Genomic DNA, 24,631 nt, shown 5'->3' with positions numbered 1-24,631 from the left:
TATAAGACGGTTCTATAAAGTAAATTGGGGAAAACTACTTCCACTGGTCCATGAATTGGTCTGAGTATGATGAGTTATAGATTTGTGATGTAGAAATGTGCTGGATTTGGTCACTTGTCTTTTGCTTTGTTCCCTTTTTCAAGTCCTTCGCTTGACACATGATTCTCAGCCAACAGGGTGGGCCCACAGCTAGTGCCGTGCTTGGATCAACATTTCTGCTGCCGTGAGTGTCCGAGGACGACAATTTAACCTGTATCTTGGTAGGGGAGTCTCTTGGCTGTACTCACCAACTGGCAATCTGGGTGAGATTGGAACTTTGCACTTAGGAATCGTAAGTGCAAAGACATTTTCCCTACGTTTTGTTGCACAATTTTGCTACACCAGTGCACTGCATAACCCCTAATCACGGCCTTTTGAGACAGAGAGCAGTTTTTATTTGAGAATTTGTAGGTAACCGGCCAGTCCAGCAGCTAACCTAGTCAATGGTTAATGACTCTCCTACTTAATCCATGGCTGATGACTCTCCTTCTTGATCCAATAAAACCTTATCCAAATACAGGTGTAATCAAACACTTACAGTTGTACAGTGTCTTGTTAACATGTCTTAACAGATCAAGAGTTGCTCTGCAGTATACACTGAGTATGCTCTGCAATACACTGTATCTTGACTGTATAGTGTAGCAATGTGGTACTGACTAACAACTCGGAGGTCTTTGAATTCAAATCTCACTGTAGTAAGTTGAAATTGAATTCAATAAACCTGGTAACTTGTGGGTTGACACCAAAAAAAAATGACCATGAAAGTTGATAGATTGTCATAGAAATCCAACTAGTTCACTAACATGGCCCTCCTTCAAGGAAAGAACCGGCCACTCTTAACCAGTTGTCCAACCTACACATTCTAGTCACATACTAGAGGGTTGACTCCCAATGCCCTCTGATGGTAATCCGGGACAAAATATGGGCTAGTAAATGAAAGTCAACACGGATTTGTTAAAGGAAAATCGTGTTTGACCAACTTGATTGAGTTCTTTGATGAAGTAATGGATTATTGTCTCTAAAACTTTCCCCACCACCGATGGTAGGCTGACTGGCCTGTAATTGCCGGGTTTATCCCTCTCCCCTTTTTTGAACAGGGGTGTAACATTTGCAATCCTCCAGTACCATCCCCATATCTAAGGAGGATTGGAAGATTGTGGCTAGAGCCTCTGCAATTTCCACCCTTACTTCCCTCAGTAGCCTAGGATGTATCCCATCTGGACTGGGTGACTTTTCTATTTTGAGTACTCCCAATCTTTTAAATATCTCCTCTTTATCTATTTTTATCCTATCCAATATCACTACTAGCTCCTCCTTTACCACTACAATGGCAGCATCCTCTTCTCTAGTGAAAACGGATGCGAAGTACTCATGCAAAGTAGTGTGGTTGATGTGTGTATATGGACTTTCAAAAGACATTTGATAAAGTACCACATAATAGACTGGTTAGCAAAATTAAAGGCCATGGGATTAAAGAGACAGTGGCAGCGTGAATACAAAATTGGCTAGGGACAGAAAGCAGAGAGTAGTGGTGATTGGTTGTTTTTCAGACTGGAGGGAAGTATACAGTGGTGTTCCACATGGAACATATATATATTAATGACCTGGACTTGGGTATAGAGGGTATACTTTCAAAGTTTGCAGATGACATGAAACTCAGAAAGGTAGTAAACAATGTGAAGGATAGTACCAGACTTCAGGAGGACACAGATGGACTGGTGAAATGGGCAGCCACATGGCAGATGAAATTTAACGCAGGGAAGTGTGAAGTGAGGCATTTTGGTAGGAAGAATGAGGAGAGGCAATATAAACTAAATGGGGGTGCAGAAACAGAGGGACCTGGGGGTGCACATACACAAATCTTTGAATGTGGCAGAATAAGTTGAAAATGCTGCTAAAAAAGCATATGGGATCCTGGGCTTTATTAATAGAGGCATAGAGTACAAAAGCAAAGAAGTTATGCTAGACCTTTATAAAACACTGGTTAGGCCTCAGCTGGAGTATTGTGTTCAATTCCGGGCATCACATTTAGGAAGGATGTCAAGGCCTTAGAAAGGGTGCAGAAGAGATTTACTAGAATAGTACCAGGGATGAAAGACTTCAGTTATGTGGAGAGACTGGAGAAGCTGGGGTTATTCTCCTTAGAACAGAGAAAGTTAAGGGGAGATTTGATAGAGGTGTTCAAAATCATGAATGGTTGTGACAGAGTAAATAAGGAGAAAGTGTTTCCAGTGGCAGAAGGGTCAGTAACCAGGGGACACAGATTTAAGGTGATCGGCAAAAGAGCCAGAGGTGACAAGAGGAAACATTTTTTTATGCAGCGAGTTGTAATGATCTGCAATGCTCTGCCTGAAAGGGCAGTGGAAGCAGATTCAATGGTAACTTTCAAAAGGGAATTGGATAAATGGAGAGCTATGGGGAAAGAGATGGGGAATGGGACTAATTGGATAGCTCTTTCAAAGAGCTGGCACAGGCACGATGGGCTGAATGGCCTCCTCCTTGCTGTACCTACTATGATACTATGAAGGAGGATGGAGTCAGTAGTGAGGGATTGGAGTTTATGTCAGGGACAAAAAACGATGAATTTGGGGTCTTTCCAACTTGATGTCGGACAGAGAGTTTGACAGCATGGCAGTAGTCATGAAGTTGAGAAAGGTGGTGGTGAGGTAGCACTGATAGTCATCATTATATTTGCAAAACTGACCCCATGGCTGTGGATGACATTACTGAGGTAGGGCATATGGATGCGGAAAGGGAGGGGGCCAAGGACAAATTCTTGGGTAACTCTGGAGGTGATGTTGCAGGGACCATAACAGAAACCATTGCTGGAGAAGTGCTGGTTATATTCAGATAGTCAGGAGTGGAACCATGCAAGGGCACTGGGAACTTCCAGGCCATGGCCTCAGTTTTGGGGAGATGAAGAAATCCATGAGGTTGGACATAAGGATGTGGGAAATTAAACTCCCCCCTTTCTCAAGGCCTCCATAAGACTATTAGGTCTTAGCCCAATTTTTGCATGTTTTGTTATGCATTTTTATGAGATATTCACTAGATCATATACCTGATTGTGATGTGCAAGATGCCTATTCCCCAGTGGTAGTGTTTTGTGTTGTGCTGTCATGATTCTATTTTATTCGTGACTTTGTAGCCTAACAGTAGTTAATCTTTCCAATGAAAAGAGTTCACTTTTTATGATTACACATCCTGCATATTTAGGATTTTTTGGTGTGTGACTGTTGAGAGCTATTCAGAACTGAGCCAAAACAGCAGAGGGCACAATATTCATTATTATCAAACATCGGGTATATTGCATGTCCTATTATATGACTGGTTTCTATTGCGGAGAAATGCATCCCAACAATGATACAAAAAAAGTTATTTAAAAAAAATTAAAATACATTTGTTTAAGAACAATCAAAATGTATTTAGGTGTGAGTCAGTGTGCACAGTCATAGTGCTTCAATCATAAGAACATAAGAAATAGGAGCAGGAGTAGGCCATCCGGCCCCTCGAGCCTGCTCTGCCATTCAACAAGATCATGGCTGATCTTCTATCTCAACGCCATTTTCCTGCACCATCCCCATTTCCCTCGATGCCTTTAATATCTAGAAATCTATCGATCTCTATTTTGAATGTACTTAATGACTGAGCCTCCTCAGCCCTCTGATGTAGAGAATTCCAAAGATTCACCACCCTCTGGTTGAAGAAATTTCTCCTCATCTCAGTCCTAAATGGCCTACCCTTTATTCTGAGACTGTGACCCCTGGTTCTAGATTCCCCAGCTAGGGGAAACATCCTCCCTGCACCTACCCTGTCGAGCCCTGTTAGAATTTTGTATGTTTCAATGAGATCACCTCTCATTCTTCTAAACTCTAGAGAATAGAGGGGTAGGGTTAGGGTTAGTCTACTCAATCTCTCCTCATACGACAATCCCGCCATCCCAGGAATCAGTCTGGTGAACCTTCGTTGCACTCCCTCTATGGCAAGTATATCCTTTCTTAGGTAAGGAGACCAAAATTGTACACAATACTCCAGGTGCGGTCTCACCAAGGCCCTATATAATTGCAGTAAGTCATCTTTACTCCTGTACTCAAATCTTCTTGTAATAAAGGCCAACATACCATTTGCCTTCCCAATTGCTTGCTGCACCTGCATGTTAGCTTTTAGTGACTCATATACAAGGACACCCAGGTCCCTTTGAACATCAACATTTCCCAATCTCTTACCATTTAAAAAATACTCTGCATTTCAGGGATGCAAAACTCCACCTCTCCAAACAGACCAGGAGAATTTAACCCTCCAATCTGTGACTGGTATCCCTTTTTAGCCCTCAACTGACAACCTTTCATACCTTCTTCATCTGCCATCTTCTTGCACCTGATCTTTTATTTGTTGTTTCGGTCCTTCATTCTCCCTACAGACTGCCTCATCCTTTGTATCAAAGATGAACTCCATTCCTTCTAAGGAAGCATTTTCTTTGACTTAAGTCCAAGGGATAGGTTTTAAGGGTTTGGTTGATGCGAGGGTCCTTTTGCCTCGTAACTAATATTTGAAATCAGCTAACCCTGATAAAGTTTCTGCTCTAAGATGGCTGTAAAAGTCCTACATGAAATGACTTTCAGTGTTCACTGGCTCAAATTCCTGGAGCTCCCTACCTAACAGCACTACGGGCGTACCTTCACCACATGGACAACAGTGGTTCAAGAAGAAGGCTCATCACCATCCTCTCAAGGGCAACTCGGGATGGGCAATAAATGCTGGTCTTGCCAGCGACACTCATATCCCCAGAATGAATAAAGAAAATTCTCAGTTCATTTTTCACTAGGTGTGGCCCTGCAGCAAAAGATCACCCAGAATTTGACATTATTTGCCAATCTCCCTCAGAGAGAGACATACTAGGTGGCTGTGGTAGTAAATGGAAATGGCGCCTGCATGTACTTATAGCTGGTCTTGTCAGGCTGTGGTGGTTAAGGAATGTTAATGAGGTAGAATAGCATGAGCTTTATTCTGTATCGAAACTTGTAATTAATTTTTCCAATGAAGTATAAATGGGTGCTTACATTTTCCAAATATCCATCTTGCATTTTTACCATTTTTGGTTTGTTGCCAATGACAACAGGGGCACAATATTTCTTACCATCGAGCATCAGATAGGAAACAAGAAAGTATAATCTACATGAACTTCCACAGTGCTATGCGCAATTTGCAAAGATTGACATTCTTTTTTGAGATGATGGTTAAAAAGAGTCTTCTCCACTGCCCTGATGCAATATTGTGCTAATATTGGGATTTGCACTTATCATCATGAAAAATGGTCTAAAAATATTTGAGGCAGGGACAGAGATTGGTGTCAGTAACACCTCCATATCAATCCATATTCTAACAGACCTACCTTCAGTGTGACTGAATGCAGCATTTTGCCATATATAGCATCATAGATGAAAAACAAACACCTCGATAAATAATTTTCAACTATTATCCATACAAAGTTACCACAAGTTTTTTGTATTTTTGCATCATTTATAAAACTATCACCTCCTCTGCTGTGAAACCTTATCAGTGATGCCAGTGTAAGATATTTTATCATAACCAGTTATCCAACTAAATCACACATGAATGACACGGCCACACATGTGGATCATTGGTTGTGAAGGAAAATTTATTTTACCCATCAGTTATACCATGAAAGTGTTCAGAAATTTCCATGGTATTTTTATGATTTTTTCTTTCTTCTAATTAATTAATTTAAAGTTTAAATTTAACTGTGGGCCATTGTTTCCACAAAGGCAACTTAGTATCCCATAGTGCTTTGATCAATGATGGAAAATTTCACTTGCCCACTAGACTTGAAGATCTGGTGAGCTGCAAATCCCAGCAATCTCTCATTTTGTGACTACTATCCTTCTGTTTATTCCTCGATTGCCAATCCTTTGCACATTCTCTCTCCACCATCTTGACATAGCTGATCTTTTGTTAGTTGTTTCAGCACTTTGCTCCCGCTACAGACCAGCTCATTATCTACAGCGAAAGTCAATTCCGTTCCTTGCCAAGAAGCATTTCCTTGGGTTAAAGTCCAGGTCATAGGTTTTGCGAGTCTGAGTAATGCAGTCGTGGTTGGTCTTCTGAGGTTGTGGTTAAGGAACATTGATGGGACAGAGCAGATTGAACTTGATTCTCTATATGGCAATCCAGCACCTGACTTGGGGGAGCTGAAGCGAACATTTGGGGGAGATTTTAAGGCCACTGGCCTGGCGGAAACAGGGCGATGGTGCCCTGAAAATGGAATGGAAGAACTTAGCACCCCATTCCCGCCATCGTTGTAGCCATCTCGAATTTGCTCCAAATAGGCGGCCCGGGCGGCTACCTGAAGAGAGTGCATGGTTAATTTAAATATTTAAATCGAGGTCCTATTGACGATCCGGATTCTTTCCCCTCAGTCTGGTTCAGTAATAACTGAAGTCGAATACATTTTAAAGTTCAACACATCTTTAATAGCAGGGTTCTTAGTCTGCAGCATTGATTTGGACTCCTGATAGAGTCCCTCTATGCTGGCAGAGCAAGAACAAAAACATACAGAAATCCACACGTTTTTATACAGATGAATAGGGTTGGAACATACTTAACGAGGGTCAACACCAATCATAAGCCGGGCATAGGTTGCCATGCGAGGTTACATTATTTCCGACCAATCATAAATAATCATGTGCTGACTATGTTGCTGTTAGACATCAAAGGGGACACTTCCTCATCTTCCAACCTGGAATGTTCTTCCCTGTTCCTTCTGTTCCTTATCTCCCAACCTGGAATGTCTTTCAACTTTGGCTAAGCTCGTTACCTATATTGATCTGCCATAAACATGGAGACATTCAGACCAGTCCTTGACTCACATCAAAGCCTCTACATTGCTAAGACCATGCAACCCTGCTGACTACGCAAACATATGGCCCAGCAGGAGGGCCAGGCCACTTGTATCAATCTCAGTTACTAACTAATTAACCCTTTCTAACCATTTTGCATTCTGCTTCTTTGCCACGTAGGCATTTTAATATTTTACTAAAACTGACCACGTAGGGATTCTCACTATGACACCAATATGACCCTGAAGTCATTTTAGGACTGACCTGGATGGAGCTCTGCCTCGTATCAGCAGTTGATCCAGCCAAAGATTACTAAAGGCAAATACCTGCCAAAAAAAGAGAAACCCATTAAATAATTGGACAGTGTTGTACAAAGTGAATTCAGTTGCCTGATCAGGTCCTACTTTAAAGGTTCTGCTATAATTGTTTTTGATCTGTGAGAAGTTCATTTGGATGAGTTTTAAAAAAAGTTTAACTCAGAAATTCAAGAACTTTTCAATCAATTTTCCAGCCTTGACTTTGTTACAGTGACATGTGACAGGTGTCTAGAAAGAAAGACTTGCATTTATATAGTGCCTTTCATGACCTCAGGACACTCCAATGCGCTTCACAGCCAATGAAATACTTTTGATGTGTAGTCACTGTTGTAATGTAGGAAACGCGGCAGTAAGGTCAGCAAGCAAGGTCCCACAAACATCAATGAGATAAATGACCAGATCATCTGTTCTAGGCATTGGTTGAGGGATAAATGTTGGCTAGGACACCGGGGAGAACTCTCCTGCACTTCTTCGAATAGTGCCATGGGATCTTTTAGGTCTACCTGAGACGGCAAACAGGACCTCGGTTTAATGTCTCATCGAAAAACGGCACCTCTGATTGTGCAGCACTCCCTCAGCACTACACCAAAACTTCAGCCGAGATTAATATGCCCAAGTCTCTAGAGTAGGACTTGAACCCATGACCTTCTGATTTAGAGGTGAGAGTGCAACCACTGAGCCAAGGCTGACAACTTCTTGCAAGTTATGTAACCTCTCGTGACTTGTTTAACACTGTATTGCACAAATCATCTAACAACCAACATTTGACAATGTTTAACAACTACAACTTGCATTTATATAGCGCCGTTAACAGAGGAAAACATAAAATGTACAGCACAGAAACAGGCCATTCGGCCCAACTGGTCCATGCCAGTGTTTATGCTCCACATGAGCCTAATAAACAGTACCTCTATACAGTTACACAGTGAGTAATCCTTACCCTAAATAAACAGCCCGAAGGTGCTTCACAGCAGCATAACCAGATAAAAATTGACATCAGGCTGTAGTATAATGACTGATATAGCACCTTATCATGTCCTCAAAAGGTCTCAAAGTGCTGTACACAATTAGTTAATTTTGGACTACCGTAAGTCTTGCAATGTAGGCTACTGGGGCTTGAGTTATACATGATGTAGAGTACAATCATTTGTATTGCTTGTGCAATGAATGTTTTATATAAATACTGGGTGAAGATTTCTTCTGCGTGATATGTGTAGCAAAACGAAAGTCCATTCTTTATAAATGGGTTTATGATTCTGCTACACCTAAAACATAAAGGGAATAAGCCCCAATTCTTGTGCAGCAAAAGTTTAACTTTATCACGTAATAATATTAAGCAACTAGTAAGCAAACAGGATGAAAATAAAAGTCCATTAACAGGTTTGTAATAAAGTTTTATGGCGATGAGAGTTTACTGTCAAGGAATTTTGCATTTAACATGGTTTTAGTAAAGAACATAATTTGGATTTTTAAAAACCTAAGTGCGTCTCGGAGAACATTACATTAGGAATCCTTGAATCTAATTAAATAAAAACTGTCTTTCTCCTTTGAAATAAGTTCTGGAAAATAGGTGGTGTTATTCTGTTCCAAACTGCGTCACATTCAGCGTAAGTCAATTGCTGCAGCCAACTGTTAAGGACTAAATTCCACTGACAGGTTCAGAAATCATCAGGAAGTTGACGCAAGTATTGGCGTCAAGAATCATATTTCAGATCCCTCCCCTTATATACAAAAGCAAAGAACTAATCAGTCAGAGTTTACAATTTCCCTTCATCAGTGGACTGCTACAGTAGGGAGGATTTACCTGGTTCTTACCTGCCCAGGTGTTTGCACTGCACATCTGGCGGTTGCATCAAACTGGGTGCATCAGGATACAAAATGCTCTACAAGGTGTTAAGCCCGGATAGCCTATACGACCAGAGCAGCAATGACAGTGGCATAGATGATTGTTTCCGAGGGAGCAACCGGTCTCCTCTGCCCGGGGAAGTACAAACCCCTCCCGGCGACTGCTCGCAGCAAAGCCCCTCCACTCCCACCTCGGCAATCACTGAGTTTTGCAACCGAGGAAACAAGACCACCACAGAAACTGCAAACGAGACCCTCACTGGTAAGATTCCTGCAGAAACGTTATCAATGTAGCCACTGCCTCTTAAGCACTAGTGGAGTATAAATATAAAGTTTATAATTGTAGCAATGAATGTGCCGAGGTTGCTTTAACCACTGCAATGTCATATTAAAGTGTATTTCAGAAATTTCAAGAATTCAGAAAACCGTGCTGGAATTCTGAACAACGAGCAATAGGGCCGGATAGGGATGGGCTTTAATTTGATTTTTATCATTCTCCAGTGAAAATTGCAAATAAATCAGTACCTTCCATAAATTAATAGTTAAACCAGGATGTGTAAACTGCACGTGCACAAGAGCTGATTGAAAAGCAAGTTATTACAGTATTTATATATACAGTAAGGTTGTGAATTAGAAAAAGACCTGATCCACCCAAACAGAAGCAAAATTCAGCAAGCTGGAGTTTTCAATACTAATCCTTGGTCCCTCAATCAACATCACTAAAAACAGATGATCTGGTCATTTATCTCATTGCTGTTTGTGGGACCTTTCTGTGGATAAATTGGCTGCCGCTGACTGCACCTCAAAAAGTATATCATTGGCTGTAAAACGCTTTGAGACATCCTGAGGTCATGAAAGGCACAGTATAAATGCAAGTTCTTTTTTTCTTTCTAGTTGTATGTACCAGAGATCACAGTTTTACGCAGAGTTTGCTTCATTATTTGAAATATTATAGACACATTTTTGCTTTGAAGTGATCTGAATAGTGACAGTACCAATGAGCAGTGTATGGAGTGTATAGGAAATAGGAGCAGGAATAGGCCACACCGTCCCTCGAGCCTGCTCCGCCATTTACTAAGATCATGGCTGATCTTTTGACCTCAATCCCACTTTCCCGTCCGATCCCCATACCTCTGGATTCCCTTAGAGTCCTAAAATCTATCGATCTCAGATATTGCTGAAGAGCCTAGTCTTGGTATTTACAGAATAAGGTGCATAATATAAGGTGCTATGTTATGTAAGATGCTGAACACAGAAATCCTGCAGAAAGTTTAGAATTGGCAACAGATACAATCCTTTGAAACCTCTGCAGCTTAATTCGATCAAATGTGCCTGGGAGAATTTAAATGCTATCACCAAGCCAAACTCTGCTAAGTTTCAAGAATCTACGTTCTCAGTAAGATTAGGATCTCTTTGGATTCCCTTTTTAGATTTCATAGTTGAATACGAGTCTGTCCTCAGTCGAGTGTTCACTGCAGCATTGTATCACTGGGGAAGATTTCTTTGCTGATATTACTGCTACATTATGGGGATGGTAATTTTATTTTAATATTCAGTGCACCTTAACTAGTGAGTAAACTCAGCTGTTTCTGTCCAAGATAAACAGAGCACTTAAGACGCTACAACCGGCAACTTTGAAATTGATGTCAATGGTTATCGCCTTTTGGTCCATATAAGCAATTGCCTGTTTTAATCGTGGACATTTTAAGTGGTGGGGAATGACCAAAATATCTTGCACTGGTTTTTATTAAAATTGTATTTTTCTTAGGTGCAAAGAATCGTATAAATACAGAATTGCAGAAGAAGTACTTGGGAGTAAGAGTCCGACAGCCAGTTCGAGATCTCCTTCGCAGTTATCGCATAGCCAAAGGAGAAGATCCCAAGGCCATCCAGGTACGAGGATAAGCCCACTACACCTGCACAGCAAGCCTTGTTCAAGAGAAGAAAATAATCTTTCAGTCTTGTAGCTATTAAACTCAACATGAAACGTGATATTAGGAGGGTCAGGGGAGAATTGCATAATCAGATCAGATTCTCTGGAAAAAGTTTCCCTGAAAGTGACAAGGTATTGCAAGTTTAAAGGCTGGAAATTCAATCTTTAATATTTGTTGAAAAGCTGGTTTGAAATTAGGATTTTTAAGACATTTTAATTTCTTTTCTTACAGGAGGATATGACCTGGAAATCAAGTAATGGTAAGTGGCTCACAGGAAAATATTACTTTAATTTGTCCATATTTTTAAAAAATGTGTCTAATATCGTGTCTAACGTGTTTGTTGGTGGATCTATTCCAGTGAGAAGGCGAGTTGTCCGGGACGTGGTTCATGGGCATCCATATGCCGCTGGGCGGGCCAGGCAGGTAAGCACTGACAGGATCCCAGAATTTGTAGCTTGGAAATGACAGCAAGGCCGACATTTATTGCCCATCCCTAGTTGCCCTGAGTAGGTGGTGGTAAGGACTGCTTCATCTTGAGGAGATTTATACAACTGAGTGACTTGCTGGGCCATTTCAGAGGGCGGTTAAGAGTCAACCAAGTTGGTGTGGGACTGGAGTCACATATAGGCCAGACCGGGTAAGGACGGCAGGTTTCCTTCTCTGAAGGCCATTAGTGAACCAGTTGGGTTTTGATGACAATGCAACAGCTTCAGGGTCACTTTTTTTTTTACTAATATCAATTTTTTATTTCCAGATTTTTTTTAAGCTGAATTCAAATTCTCAAATTACCATGGTGGAATTTGAACTCACATTCTATGGATGCTATTTTAATGCAGCACTCAACCCAGGCTACTTGTTCATGTGATAATATTGCATAGTGTAATTTCCAGGTTAATATTTATAATGTCATTTGCATCGCTTATAAGACCTATTTTGTTGCTGATTTTAAGGATGCTGCTATGTCTTCACATCAGTATTTGATTGTGACAGCTTTCTATGAATAAAGGAAGTGCAATAACAGCTTCCTATTTTGTTTTTCTTTTCAGATAAAAAAACCTATTGCTTACCTACCAAAGAATTTTGAAGAACTATTGGAAGATTTAGTAGAAGTTTTGGAGACAGACCTGAAGCAAGGTAAAATGTGCTCTGACCAGACAGTGCAGGGCCCTGTTGAAATGGATTGCCAGGCGGGCTGCTACATAGGCTGCCCGGTCAGTTTATGGGGTTCACACTACAGCAGCCAGCACCCTATGCTGCAAACTGACCAAGGAGCCTTACACTCCTATCAGAGTTACTTCTCCAAGGATGGTGCAACTCGTCCTGATCTGGAATCTGCATCTCCTGAACCTTATTCACATTCTGAATCGGAGTCTTGGGACCTTTCACCTGTTCACTTGCTAGCCTTTGCAGACGAACACTGCGGGAACACCTCCGACAGGGCCTTCAATTGTCATCCCTGCTATTCTCAGAACATCATGGAACAATCCTTTCCCCGCTCCCCATCGCCCGAAGCAAAACGGTTTAGTCAAGCTGCGTTGAACATTATCCAGAGCAGCAAATCTTCTCACATTGATTCTAAGGACCATCCAGTCTCCCCTCAACAGCAACTTCTTCCAGACAATTCAGCCATGTCTTTCTTCCAATTTCAACTGCGACATGTAGAGTGGAGCCTTAGCACCATGTCTACTCAGGAAATACTTTCAGTGGACAAGAATGGCAACCTGTAAGTATAAGGCCTGTAATTATTGTAGAGTCGGGATCTAAATGTAGCCGTTAAAATGCCTAGAAGAGATTGAACCAAAGAATCATACAGCACAGAAGGAGGCCATTTGGCCCATCATGCCTGTGCCAGCGCTTTGAAAGAGCTGTCCAATTAATCCCACTCCCCTGCCATTTCCTCATAGCAAGAAAAATTGTTTCAATAAATATAGATGGATAGAAAGCAAATAATCACTAAGAGGTGCAGCCTAGTGCAAAAGATTAGCTTAATGAATATTACAATGGTTGCACTTTATTACAATTTTATGCATGTACCTACTTAACCCCATATGTTGTAACTTTACAGTTGTGTCACAGTCAGTACTAAATGACTACAACAAAAAGTTGTCAGTGGCTGCCATAACCTGCTTTTGTTTTTGTATTCAGATTAAGGTAATGGTGAGCCACCTCGTTCTATTGTCTCATTATGAAGTTTGATTTTTAGTCGATTTTCATCTGATTACACTTCTGTGAAGGGCCTCGGGCCGTTTTTCTACTGTGTAAATGCAAGTTGCTCCTGTGCCATATGTTAAGATTTTCCGAGGGAGCTGATGGTGGGAACCTTGCTCACCACCAGCATACATCAGAAAATCATAGGCAGAGCACATCAGGAAGGGCCCTCACCCCTACACATTCTCCCATGAAGTGAATAACACTAAACCAATCCATGTTATCAGTTGAGTAAATTCAAGTATTTTCTTCATGTTTAAATGATTGGCGCTAGTGAATAAAACTGTTTATTGTGCCACTTCCAAGTAATACGTGTGATTCAGACCTCTGTAAATAAACGCATACCAGGTGTATGCCATTTCTTTCCAGGAAATCCAACCTGCTGTGTGTTTTTGTGTACTTGGCCTTTAAACAGCAGAAATAATTCAGTGCAAACAGTTCTGATTAACATCGCATCCAATTTATTCCCTTTCAGTTGAATCACCTGAACCTATTACAAATTGCTGGTTTCTCCAGATGAATTTAATTCCTTTATTACAAAAAAAGTAAATTCATTTTGATTGCAATTATGAAATGAGAATAATTATTGAAATTAACACGTAGGCTGTAGAAAGAAGGAATAGTTTAATTCAGAACATTGAATTGCCTGTTTCTGTTCTATGCTTTGCTGCCTTATTTAATTATCAGTGCCCTTTTCTTATTTTGACAGTATGCTACATAATGCTGTTATTCAGGGGAAGAGAGCCTTGGCTTACAGCTTAGCCTGTAGAATGGCAAACATGGGTAGAATTGATGCCAAGGACACCAGAGGCCGAGTAAGTAATAAGAAGCCTTTGAAGAGAATTCCTGCTAGTTTGTATTTTATCTTATCAAAATTATTTTCTGGACTTTCTTGTTAATGGCTTTTACAGTTAAAAATGTCATAATGAACAAAAAAGTAAATTAATCCATAACAGTCACATTTGTTCTCAACCGTACCATGAGTTTTAGAATATATTTTATTCATCAAATAAATCTTACCTGGTAATTCAGGTAGACTAGAGTGGTTAGTACATACTGCGACTGGGATATTCTACTTCAAAATGTACTGGAAATCAGTTTAAAAGTATTGTAGATTTTTTGTAAAGCCTTATTAAAATTGCTAATAAGACAAATTGAGCAAGAATATATATCTATTTATACCAAAAAGAAAAACTAAATATATATATGTATATATATATATGTCCAAAAAGAAAAACATCCATTTCATCTTAAATTACTTGTCGGTATTTTCATTTCATTGTAAAAATATTTTGTTTGTTAAAACGCTTCATGTGAGAGTACATTATGATCATGATATTTCTTTAAAAATAATGTAGAATTGTTTTAAGTCATTAAGCAGAAAAAGCTGTTGAGACTTTTTTGGGGCGTTTAAAGCTTTAAGGTACTGTATAATGATAGCACTATTTTTGGTTCCACAGACTGCGTTGCATTTGGCCGCAGAAAGAAACCAGCACCTGATGGTAAATGACCTCATTTCGCTTGGCGCTCAGATCAACTATAAAGACTACTTGGGGAAAACTCCAGTCCACTTGTGTGCGGAAAATGGGTTCCTTCGAGTTTTACAAGTAAGTAGAGTGCAAATATGTACTTCGGAGCAAACCTCAATCCTGAGCCCCGCAGATTATGAGCAGTTACCACTCTTGTCACATTTATCCATCAATAATATCATTATTGATCATTTGCAGGCAATAGAAAAAACTTTGATGAATGGAACTGATGTGGACATTGATGCCATGGACAATAATTGTAAGTATCTCTGGCCAGCATCAAAATCAATTTTTCTTTCATTGATATAATGCGACGTTAATTATTTATTTATATATATATAATGCTCCTCTAATAGTTTAAAACTTCAGTGACTGTAATTTCCAATTGATCTGGATCACACATGAAAATTCAGCATCAATTGATATAATTCACCTGCGTTGATCTTTACAGCTTCCAGCAAACGTGAATAACAAGCCTTTGTCTTTGCTCTAAAGATCTGACCCCGTTACACTGTGCAGTGTTGGCTCACAGTGCAACAGTGAAGGAGTTTGAGAACTCAGACCTGGACGGTAACATGGAGAAGTTCCTCACGCTGAGGAAGGACCAGCTCCTGGACGGAATGAAATGCTTGCTGAGGATGGGAGCTTCCCTCTCCAGGCAGGTACGGAAGTTACTTTTTAACAGACCGATTCGCTGTTTTATTTCAATGGGTTTCTGTGGGAGCGAATTTGTCACTGAATAAATGTCAGGTTCAGAACAAGAAGTGATATTGGGTTACTTTGAAGTTTTAAATCCTTTTTATGATTGTTAATTAGCACTACTTTTGTGGTGCAATGCCTGTGATTTTCAGATTCATGCTTCTAGCAGGCCAGGTGCCTCACTATGGACGAGGATTTGGAAAATCTACCCTTTGATTTTAAAATTTAGCAGCACAGTAGTATTCAATGTATCAAACCTCACATTCTATTTGAATTCACTGTGAAGTAATTTATATACCTTACAAATGGGTATAGTTATAGAATCATAGCATCTTACAGCACAGAAGGAAGCCCATCGTGCTTGAAAGAGCTAACCAATTATCCCATTCCACTGCCCTTTCCCCATAGCCCTGCAATTTTCCACTTCAAGTATTTATCCAATTCCCTTTTGAAAGTTACTATTGAATCTGCTTCCACCAACCTTTCAAGAAGTGCATTCCAGAACATAATCACTTGCTGCGTAAAAAAATTCTCCTCCTTGCACCTCCTTTGCCAATTACCTTAAATATGGATGAACTGCAATTTTAAATAAAAAATGTAAAGTGAATAAAACCGATCTGCATCAGTGATCTAGGTCCACGATCCAGTGAGCTGTAGTGTCCGTGTGTGATGTTGGCAAGGGGAGGATTGGGCTTGACGTTAAGTGTTGAGTAGCCTGCCAACACTCTGCTCCGGCTCACACATGAAGATCGGTCTCGCGGTGAAGTGTTGGAGAATTGGTGGTACCCATGGAATTTGGGAGAGGAGGGGAGGGGATAAAGGGAGAAGATTGAGGAATGTCTCCTCAGATGTGTGATGCTGTCTGTTGTTCCCCTAAAGGACATGAATGGCCGAAGTGCCATCCACTTTGCGGTGGAAGAAAGTGACACTGAAGTTCTGAATTTCCTTTACAGCCATGTTGGTAAAATTAAAACTGACCTTCACAAGGTACGTTCAATGAAACCAAATGAGCAGCGCTTGATGTATTTAATGTCTTAATTTTAGTGAGAATTTCTGTTGACCCAAAAGTAAAGTTTAATTCATTTGCATTATTTACAAAAGCATTTTTTTAATGTTAAATGAGGGTTAATTATTCTCATGACCAAACTTAAAAGGACATGCACACAGAAAAATACCACACAAGTACCAAATCATAGAATCTTACAGCACAGAAAGGAGGCCATTTGGCCCATCGTGCCTGTGCATGCTCTTTGAAAAAGCTATCCAATTAGTCCCACTCACCTATTCTTTCTCCTTAGCCCAGCAAATAACAAATATACTTGTTAATTAGCAAACTGCCTGGTAAAAGTGATAAATAAACTCAATAAATTAAATAAAATTACATTTCCCATTGTAAACAAATTAAATAAACAGACCTTAAAAACGATGTTGCCTGGACACCCCTCCGGACACTGATCCCGATGTCCGCCCTCTGATCCCGATGTCCGACGTCTCCACTCTAATCTTTGTTCCCCCCACCCCCCCATCTCTATCCTAACTACTGATGAGGTCTCTCTCTCTCTTTCTTTCCACCCCCCACCCCCACCCCCCCCACGGATGTGTAGCTCCTGCTGGCAGCCAGCCTGTCAATCAGACTACTTCCGTTCCGGGTTTGGCACCCGCAAATCACCCACCCACTCCCGGACTCTTCCCGCCGGCATATTAAAATTGTGCCCATGGAGACACATATCTTCCATATTTCCAATGTTTTGCCACGTACCCTGCACAAGACTGCATGACTCCTTCATTGCTGTTCAACCAAGACTTAAAAGTCCTTAACAAGCTTTTTTTTTTAGCTAACTTGCATAAATGCCTAAGAGCAAGATAATAAGCAGTAATAACAGAAATGACATGTTATTATTTCCTGTGGGTTTTATTCCCATGTTTACTCCAATCTGCTTTTTAGTAAAACTTTACACACAAAAGGAAAATAATGCCCTAATTTTTTTTTTTTAACAGAGGACTTTTTAATTCTGATAGTTACATTTTGCAGCTCTCAACGAATTAATAAAATCTTTAATAATATTTTATTTAGTTTCTGAAATACTTGTTAGAAGCTTAGTTTTTAAACCATGCCTTTATATATATATTTATATATATATATATAATTTAAATATATATGTATTTAAATCAGTGAAATTACTAATGTTCTTTTCCTTTGCATTTCTAAAGGAATTTGGCTCATTTGCAGTGCTTGGTGTGATGGACCAAAAAGCTGACTTACAAGTAGTGGTTCCTGAATTGCTTCCTTGCGACATTCCCAGCAGACCAGCCATGCGCTGTGAAGTAGGTTAAAATACAAAATATGTTTTTTTGGGCTGTAAAATATGTCAGAAAATAATTTTCTTTTTAAGACAACAGAAATCCTGGAGACCACATTTTGAATCGTTGTAACCAATTTTAAAGTCTAAATCATTCATACTTATGCCCCCCAAAAATATTAAAAGAAATGATATGTTATTATTTTGCTTTCCAGGAACTTGGATTGAGACTCAGCATTGGCTGTCAGTGAGACGGTCTCGGAATTGACAAGTATAAGTCAACAAATTGTGAAGCCTGAGCTGGAGTTGAAAGCAGTCAATATTTTTTATATATATATATATATATATATATATATACACACACCCAAACCATACATTGAATACTAGTCCAACAGTGCATAGAGCTCTGTAAATCAATTTCAGCAATGTGTTGCAAATAACAAATGCTTTGCAATAAAAACATTTAATGAATGAAGGTGAGTAAAATCAGAATTGATTGTAAATCCATAATTAACGACTGAGGGCATTGTGTGCAATCTGGCGAGAGCACCAATGCTTGAGTAACAAATAGCAAATTTTGTGCGATTTATACAAAATGTATTTTATTTTTGAGGGACTACAAGGAATATTCTTTGCATCAGCACAGCTCAGGCTATAAAAAAATGCAACCAAAGTTAAAAGGGTTAGAGACATCGCAGCAGAGAAAAGTAAATAACATCTCATAAAGGGTCCTAGAGCAATTTAAAAGTTGAAATTGTCTTGTTATTTTCAAGATCACTTGATTAAAATAGATCAAATGATCTGGATTATATGTGTTACTGTGTGACTGCTGTATATAGCAGATATATACAGATGTTTCAGGTACCTCCCTGCTATACTGATGAATGTGCGTTTGTTGCTAATGCACATAACCCATTCAAACTGAATTATGAGGAAGTGTTAACCTTAATGGTGATCAGAATTTGACATTGCCTTGTAGCCACTAATGTACTGTATTGCATCAAATAACCACCAAATCTGAATAAGATGAAAGAAAATTAAGCTGCTTCAAAAACATTGTAAAATGGAGCTTTTGCCTACACTGCTCACCAGTAACACAGACAACTTCAACTTTAGTTTTTGGTCTACGTCTGTTTGTTATATGAGAGCCCATAGTTGCAAATTAGCTGGTTTCTGTGAAACTTCCATTGTTGGCTATATTGTTTAGCAAACTGTATTGTATATATTGTTTAAATAAAAGAGCACTTCTGACATTCCCTTTATTTCCTGTCTACGTTCTTTTTGTTTTCACTTTTTAAAATTATACATATTTGCTGATGGTTGTTCCTTCGGTACTTTGGCCTATCTTTAGATTAAAAATTAAGTTCTGAGAGTTGATATCGTAGAATCATAGGACCATAGAAATTTATGGCACGGAAGGAGGCCATTTAGCCCATCGTGTCAGTGCCGTCCGAAAAAGAGCTATCCAGCTTAATCCCACTTTCCAGCTCTTGGTCGTAGCTTTGTAGGTTACGGCACTTCAAGTGCACATCCAAGTACTTTTTAAATATGTTGTTCATTTGACCCTGTGGATTTGGAGGGCAATGACTGATTGCTTATTGATGTACTGACAGAATGACATAGAAATGTTTGATCATTTTGAATAGCTGAAATATCAGTTGCAAGGCATGAAGGGGTGGCTTGATAACCAAACCATATTGGCTGATTATCTTTAATTCTCGATTATTTCAAAACCTGTAACACATTTTTTAGATTGGTTTTCTCTTCCCCTCTTTCCTCCCTACATGCACTCACATTGTTATCTTGGCCTCTCCAGATCGCATATGTCCTGCAGTCAAGGGAGCATGTGGGTAATCTGCCCAGGCTTCTCTGGGCTAGTTGCTAGGCGCCATGTGATAGAGGCCAATTTTTCTCTCGCCCTCACCCCCTATCAGTGTGTCCTGTACCACAGCTGGAAACCAACCATGTATGGGACCAAACCTATGTTCTCCTGTTGCTACACTTCTCTTTGAGGTTGCTGACTTTCAATCCATTTTCGCCCTATTATTGTTCAAACACACTGTTATGTACCCATTAGATAACAAAACAAACAGATCTACATTTGATAAAGTGTTGGGAAACTTCAGTTCTCATTACCCTGAATCTCTTGGCAGGTTTTAATATCTTTTTGTCAATAAATCTAAGAATACTCTGAGAAAGCACTAATGTACATTCCACTTGCACTACAACAATAAATTCAGTGACTACATTTAGTTGTTGAATGAAATTTAAATTGCAAAGATGGAAACTACTAATCAAAAGGGCCTGGAAATTAATCCTTTGACAATTGCAACTGAGTATAGGGGGGGCCAAATTGGGCCGTGTAGCACCCGTTCTGTAGGTGCTACGCGGACACCTAAGCCCCGAAAATGGCATCCATGATGCACGTGCATACTTTCAGTGTGACATGCACAGGTTGCCATCTTGGTAAAGGTGGTTTCCTAAAGAAAGCCTGCAGAATGTATCGTAGGGAGATTATGATGTAAATCAGTGTGCAACGCTGATTTAAAAGGACCGCTGCTATTTTGGATCTCCATGCTCCAGCCAATGCACTGTCTTAACCTCACACAGCTGAACAAGTCTTAAACGGCATGGAGGACCCCCCACCAGCGCTATTTAAAGGGATCATGTTGGAGTTACAGGTTAGTAGCTGGATTATTGCTTTTGGCTGTAAATGCATTAGTAGCTGTTTTTGGAGGTCTTCTATACTTGAAAACCAGGACTAGGGGACATAGCCTCAAAATTAGAGCCAAGACTTTCAAAAGTGAAGTTAGGAAACACTTCTACACGCAAAGGGTGGTAGAAGTTTGAAACTCTCTTCCGCAAATGACATTTGATGCCATCTCAATTGTTAATTTTAAATCTGAGATTGATAGATTGTTGTTAACCAAAGGTATTAAGGGATATGGGGCTAAGGTGGGTATATGGAGTTAGGTCACAGGTCAAGCATGATCTCATTGAATGGCAGAACAGGCTCGACGGGCTAAATGGCCTACTCCTGTTCTCATATTCCTATAATAAAGTTCCAATACGCTACAGGGAGCGTGCTGGCTAGCTGCCAGGCAACAGCAAGGGCACTGGCGGAGTGGCAGGGGTAGGACAGGAATGCTGTCATCCTGCGAGAGGACAGCGGGTTCATATTCCATGGAGCCACTGCCACTTGCTGCCTCCCTTTATGCGCCACCTTCTGCTACAAGAAAGCAGGAAGTGTGTCGGTGAGTGTCCTGCAAAATGTTTGGTTGATGTGGCTGTCATGGTTGAATAGCTGCCAGTGTGCCTGACCTGTGATTGTGGGTGTGCAGCTTGCAACAGTGGCAATGTGTGAGGGTGAAATGAAGCATCTGATTGGAAGAGCTGCTTACCAGTTGAAAGAGTTTGTAGGTAGGTGGGTGATGGGAGGTGTGTGTGGAGGGGTGGATGTGGCTAGTGGTGCAGTTGGTATGATATGACGCTTGAAACTTGAACTCATGCACCTTGACAACTTGTGTTAAATCATTGAACTTCTTCCTGCACTGCATCCATGTTCATGGGAGCTATGCTCCTGGCATTGACCACATCCACTACTGCCTCGGGAGCATATGTCTGGAGGGCCTCTTGTCCCCCTGCGGATATAAGATGCCCCTCCTTCTGTCCACGTCTTGCACCAAGGCCTCTAGTGCATTCTTAAAGAGAACCTTGGTGTACGCTCTCTCGCAGGTCTGGTACAAACTCAGATCGGCAGATTGGTGAGGTCTGGTGGGCAGATTGGAGGATGTGGGATGTAGTTTTGTGAAATTTTTATTCAATATTATAAAATAAAACAGTTTTTGGATGAGCCAAGACCTGCATCCGTGTTTTATGTATGCAATTTCTGATCTCCGTTCAGACTCCGTGCGAACCCGGATCTTATATTTTGAAACTATCAGAGTCCTGCAAACCTTGAGCAGCCAAGTTGTTGCTCATTAAAAATTCCAGAGTTCCCATCATCACCGTTCTTCACTATAGTCCAGCACAGATTTACTTCCCAGTGGACTTAAAGCACTTCCTGCAGCCACAGTGCACCTCCCCTTTAAGAGGTGCAGGCTGCCTTTAAGTGGTGCTAACCACTCCCAATATCAGGGCCCCCCTGCTAATGCGTGCAGCCACTCAACAGCACAGGCAGCACGCAGCAAACATAGAAATCATCATGCAGCACGAATGTGCCTGTTTTCGGGCCCCCCTTGGGTTTTAACACTAACAGTAAACTGGGAATTTGGTAAAGTCACACAACTATCATTCCACTGGCCAATATACCAATCATTCCTGTAGTGATTGCCATCCTTAAGTTGGAACATTTTCAAATGTAAGCTTAGAGAGGAGACCGGGTGTGCAGCGCATTAATGTGCTGTCTTTTCACTTCTGGCATCTGGGGTTTGAATCTAGTCCAGACAATAGAGATAAACCTGCTCTCTGCTGGCCCTAAGGGGCCCATAAGAAGTGTGTGGCCTTCCATTGCCACTGTGTCAAATTCCTGGAACTTCCTCCCTAACAGCAGTGTGGGTGTATCTTCACCACATGGACTGCAGCGGTTCCAGATGAATGAACACTGCCAAGGGCAACTAAGGTGCGGCAATAAATGTCAGCCTTGACTGTGCCACCCCATATCCTGAGAATGAATTTTAAAAAGTCTTGAATCATTTTTCATTGGCACAAGCCCAAAAGACAAAATTACATGTAATTCAGCATAGATTGGCACAACATTGTCTTGGCTAATGTGGAAAATGGAAAATGGCACACGGGTGCAGTAAGGGTTTCTCTGCTGAGTGTGGGGTTGATTGCACTTGCAGAGATTATGGCGTTGTTTAGTATTTCCATGAAGCTTATCTTCAGCTTAAGGGTTATTCAGTTCAGGCATTCCAAATGTTTTTGCCCAAAAATCACGCTACTGGTAATTAGGAAATGATGGTTATGTAATGGGACTTTTCGGTAAGCACAAAAGCATATCTGGAAAGCACAAGGTTGTAACAATAAATACATTGAGTTACATCGAAACTACAGCCTAGAAACAGGCCATTTGGCCCAACTGGTCCATGCCGGCGTTTATGCTCCACACGAGCCTCCTCCCTCCCTACTTCATCTCACCCTATCAGCATAACCTTCTATTCCCTTCTTCCTCAGAAGGTAAGCATACAGACCCAGCATGCAATTAGGAAGGCAAATGGTATGTTGGCCTTCATTGCAAAGGGGTTGGAGTACAAGAGTAAGGAAGTCTTGCTGCTATTGTACAGGGCTTTAGTGAGACCACACCTTTTTTTTTAATTCGTTCATGGGATGTCGGCGTCACTGGCTAGGCCAGCATTTATTGCCCATCCCTAATTATCCATGAGAAGGTGGTGGTGAGCCGCCTTCTTGAACCGCTGCAGTCCGTGTGGTGAAAGTTCTCCCACAATGCTGTTAGGAAGGGAGTTTCAGGATTTTCACGTAGCGACAATGAAGGAACGGCGATATATTTCCAAGTCGGGATGGTGTATGACTTGAAGGGAAACGTGCAGGTGGTGTTGTTCACATGTGCCTGCTGCCCTTGACCTTCTAGGTGGTAGAGGTCGCGGGTTTGGGAGGTGCTGTCGAAGAAGCCTTGGCGAGTTGCTGAAGTGCATCCTGTGGATGGTACACACTGCAGCCACAGTGCGCCGGTGGTGAAGGGAGTGAATGTTTAGAGTGGTGGATGGGGTGCCAGTCAAGCGGGCTGCTTTGTTCTGGATGGTGTTGAGCTTCTTGAGTGTTATTGGAGCTGCACTCCTGACTTGTTCCTTGTAGATGGTGGAAAGGCTTTGGGGAGTCAGGAGGTGAGTCACTCGCCGCAGAATACCCAGCCTCTGACCTGCTCTTGTAGCCACAGTATTTATGTGGCTGGTCCAGTTAAGTTTCAGGTCAATGGTGACCCTCCCGGATGTTGATGGTGGGGGATTAGGTGATGGTAATGCCGTTGAATGTCAAGGGGAGGTGGTTAGACTCTCTCTTGTTTGGAGATGGTCATTGCCTGGCACTTGTCTGGCACGATTGTTACTTGCCACTTATCAGCCCAAGCCTGGATGTTGTCCAGGTCTTGATGCATGTGGGCCCGGACTGCTTCATTACCTGAGGGGTTGCAAATGGAACTGAACACTGTGTAATCATCAGTGGACATCCCCATTCCTGGCCTTATGATGGAGGGAAGGTCATTGATGAAGCAGCTTAAAATGGAGTACTGTGTACAGTTTTGGTCTCCTTATCTAAGGAAGGATATACTTGCCTTAGAGGCGGTGCAACGAAGGTTCACTAGTTTGATTCCTGGGATGAGGGTTGTCCTATGAGGAGAGATTGAGTAGAATGGGCCTATATCTCTGGAGTTTAGAAGAATGAGAGGTGATCTCATTGAAACATATAAAATTCCGAGAGTGCTTGACAGGGTAGATAATGAGAGGCTGTTCCCCCTGGCTGGAGAGTCTAGAACTAGGGGGCATAGTCTCAGGATAAGGGGTTGGCCATTTAGGACTGAGGCAAGGAGAAATTTCTTTATTCAGAGGGTTGTGAATCGTTAGAATTCTCTACCTCAGAGGGCTATGGATGCTCAGTCGTTGAGTATATTCAAGACTGAGATCGATAGATTTTTGGACTCTAAGGGAACCAAGGGATATAGGGATCGAGCGGGACAGTGGAGTTGAGGTAGAAGATCAGCCATGATCTTATTGAATGGCGGAGCAGGCTCGAGGGGCTGTATGGCCTACTCCCATTGTATTTCTTATTTTCTTATGTTCCTCATGTGCTTATCTAGCTTCTCCTTAAATGCATCTATGCTATTTGCCTCAACTACTCCTTGTGGTAGCACATTCCACATTCTTACCACTCTTTGGGTAAAGAAGTTTC

The 24,631-nt window shown here is 41.1% G+C and overlaps 1 protein-coding gene across 2 annotated transcripts; it reads left to right on the top strand.

Annotated features, from left to right (window-relative positions):
• Positions 1 to 8,987: 8,987 nt before the first annotated feature.
• zgc:113279 (uncharacterized protein LOC553749 homolog) lies at positions 8,988 to 18,979 on the top strand. 2 transcript variants are annotated; one of them, XM_067970751.1, is made up of 12 exons: positions 8,988 to 9,320; positions 10,827 to 10,951; positions 11,224 to 11,251; positions 11,351 to 11,415; positions 12,039 to 12,715; positions 13,910 to 14,015; positions 14,661 to 14,807; positions 14,928 to 14,988; positions 15,225 to 15,391; positions 16,308 to 16,415; positions 17,640 to 17,753; positions 17,944 to 18,979. In XM_067970751.1, exons 1-12 carry the CDS (start codon positions 9,092 to 9,094, stop codon positions 17,977 to 17,979), a joined length of 1,863 nt encoding a protein of 620 aa, XP_067826852.1. In that variant the 5' UTR covers positions 8,988 to 9,091; the 3' UTR covers positions 17,980 to 18,979. The 2 variants fall into 2 exon arrangements, with proteins under 2 accessions (XP_067826852.1, XP_067826853.1); XM_067970752.1 differs by lacking the exons at positions 8,988 to 9,320; positions 10,827 to 10,951 and adding an exon at positions 10,964 to 11,123.
• Positions 18,980 to 24,631: the final 5,652 nt, after the last annotated feature.

This window comes from Heptranchias perlo, chromosome 33 (assembly GCF_035084215.1).
Source record: "Heptranchias perlo isolate sHepPer1 chromosome 33, sHepPer1.hap1, whole genome shotgun sequence".
Classification (NCBI taxonomy): domain Eukaryota; kingdom Metazoa; phylum Chordata; class Chondrichthyes; order Hexanchiformes; family Hexanchidae; genus Heptranchias; species Heptranchias perlo.
The sequence above is the reverse complement of the archived record's forward strand: the minus strand, read 5'-3'. Positions and strand labels throughout refer to the sequence as shown.

Bases quoted from the DNA above. Each gene is read 5' to 3' on its own strand.
- zgc:113279 (XM_067970751.1), top strand. From the start codon at position 9,092: ATGCTCTACAAGGTGTTAAGCCCGGATAGCCTATACGACCAGAGCAGC. The intron at 16,416-17,639 runs GTACGTTCAATG...GCATTTCTAAAG, and splicing joins TTAAAACTGACCTTCACAAG to GAATTTGGCTCATTTGCAGT. The intron at 17,754-17,943 runs GTAGGTTAAAAT...TTTGCTTTCCAG, and splicing joins GACCAGCCATGCGCTGTGAA to GAACTTGGATTGAGACTCAG.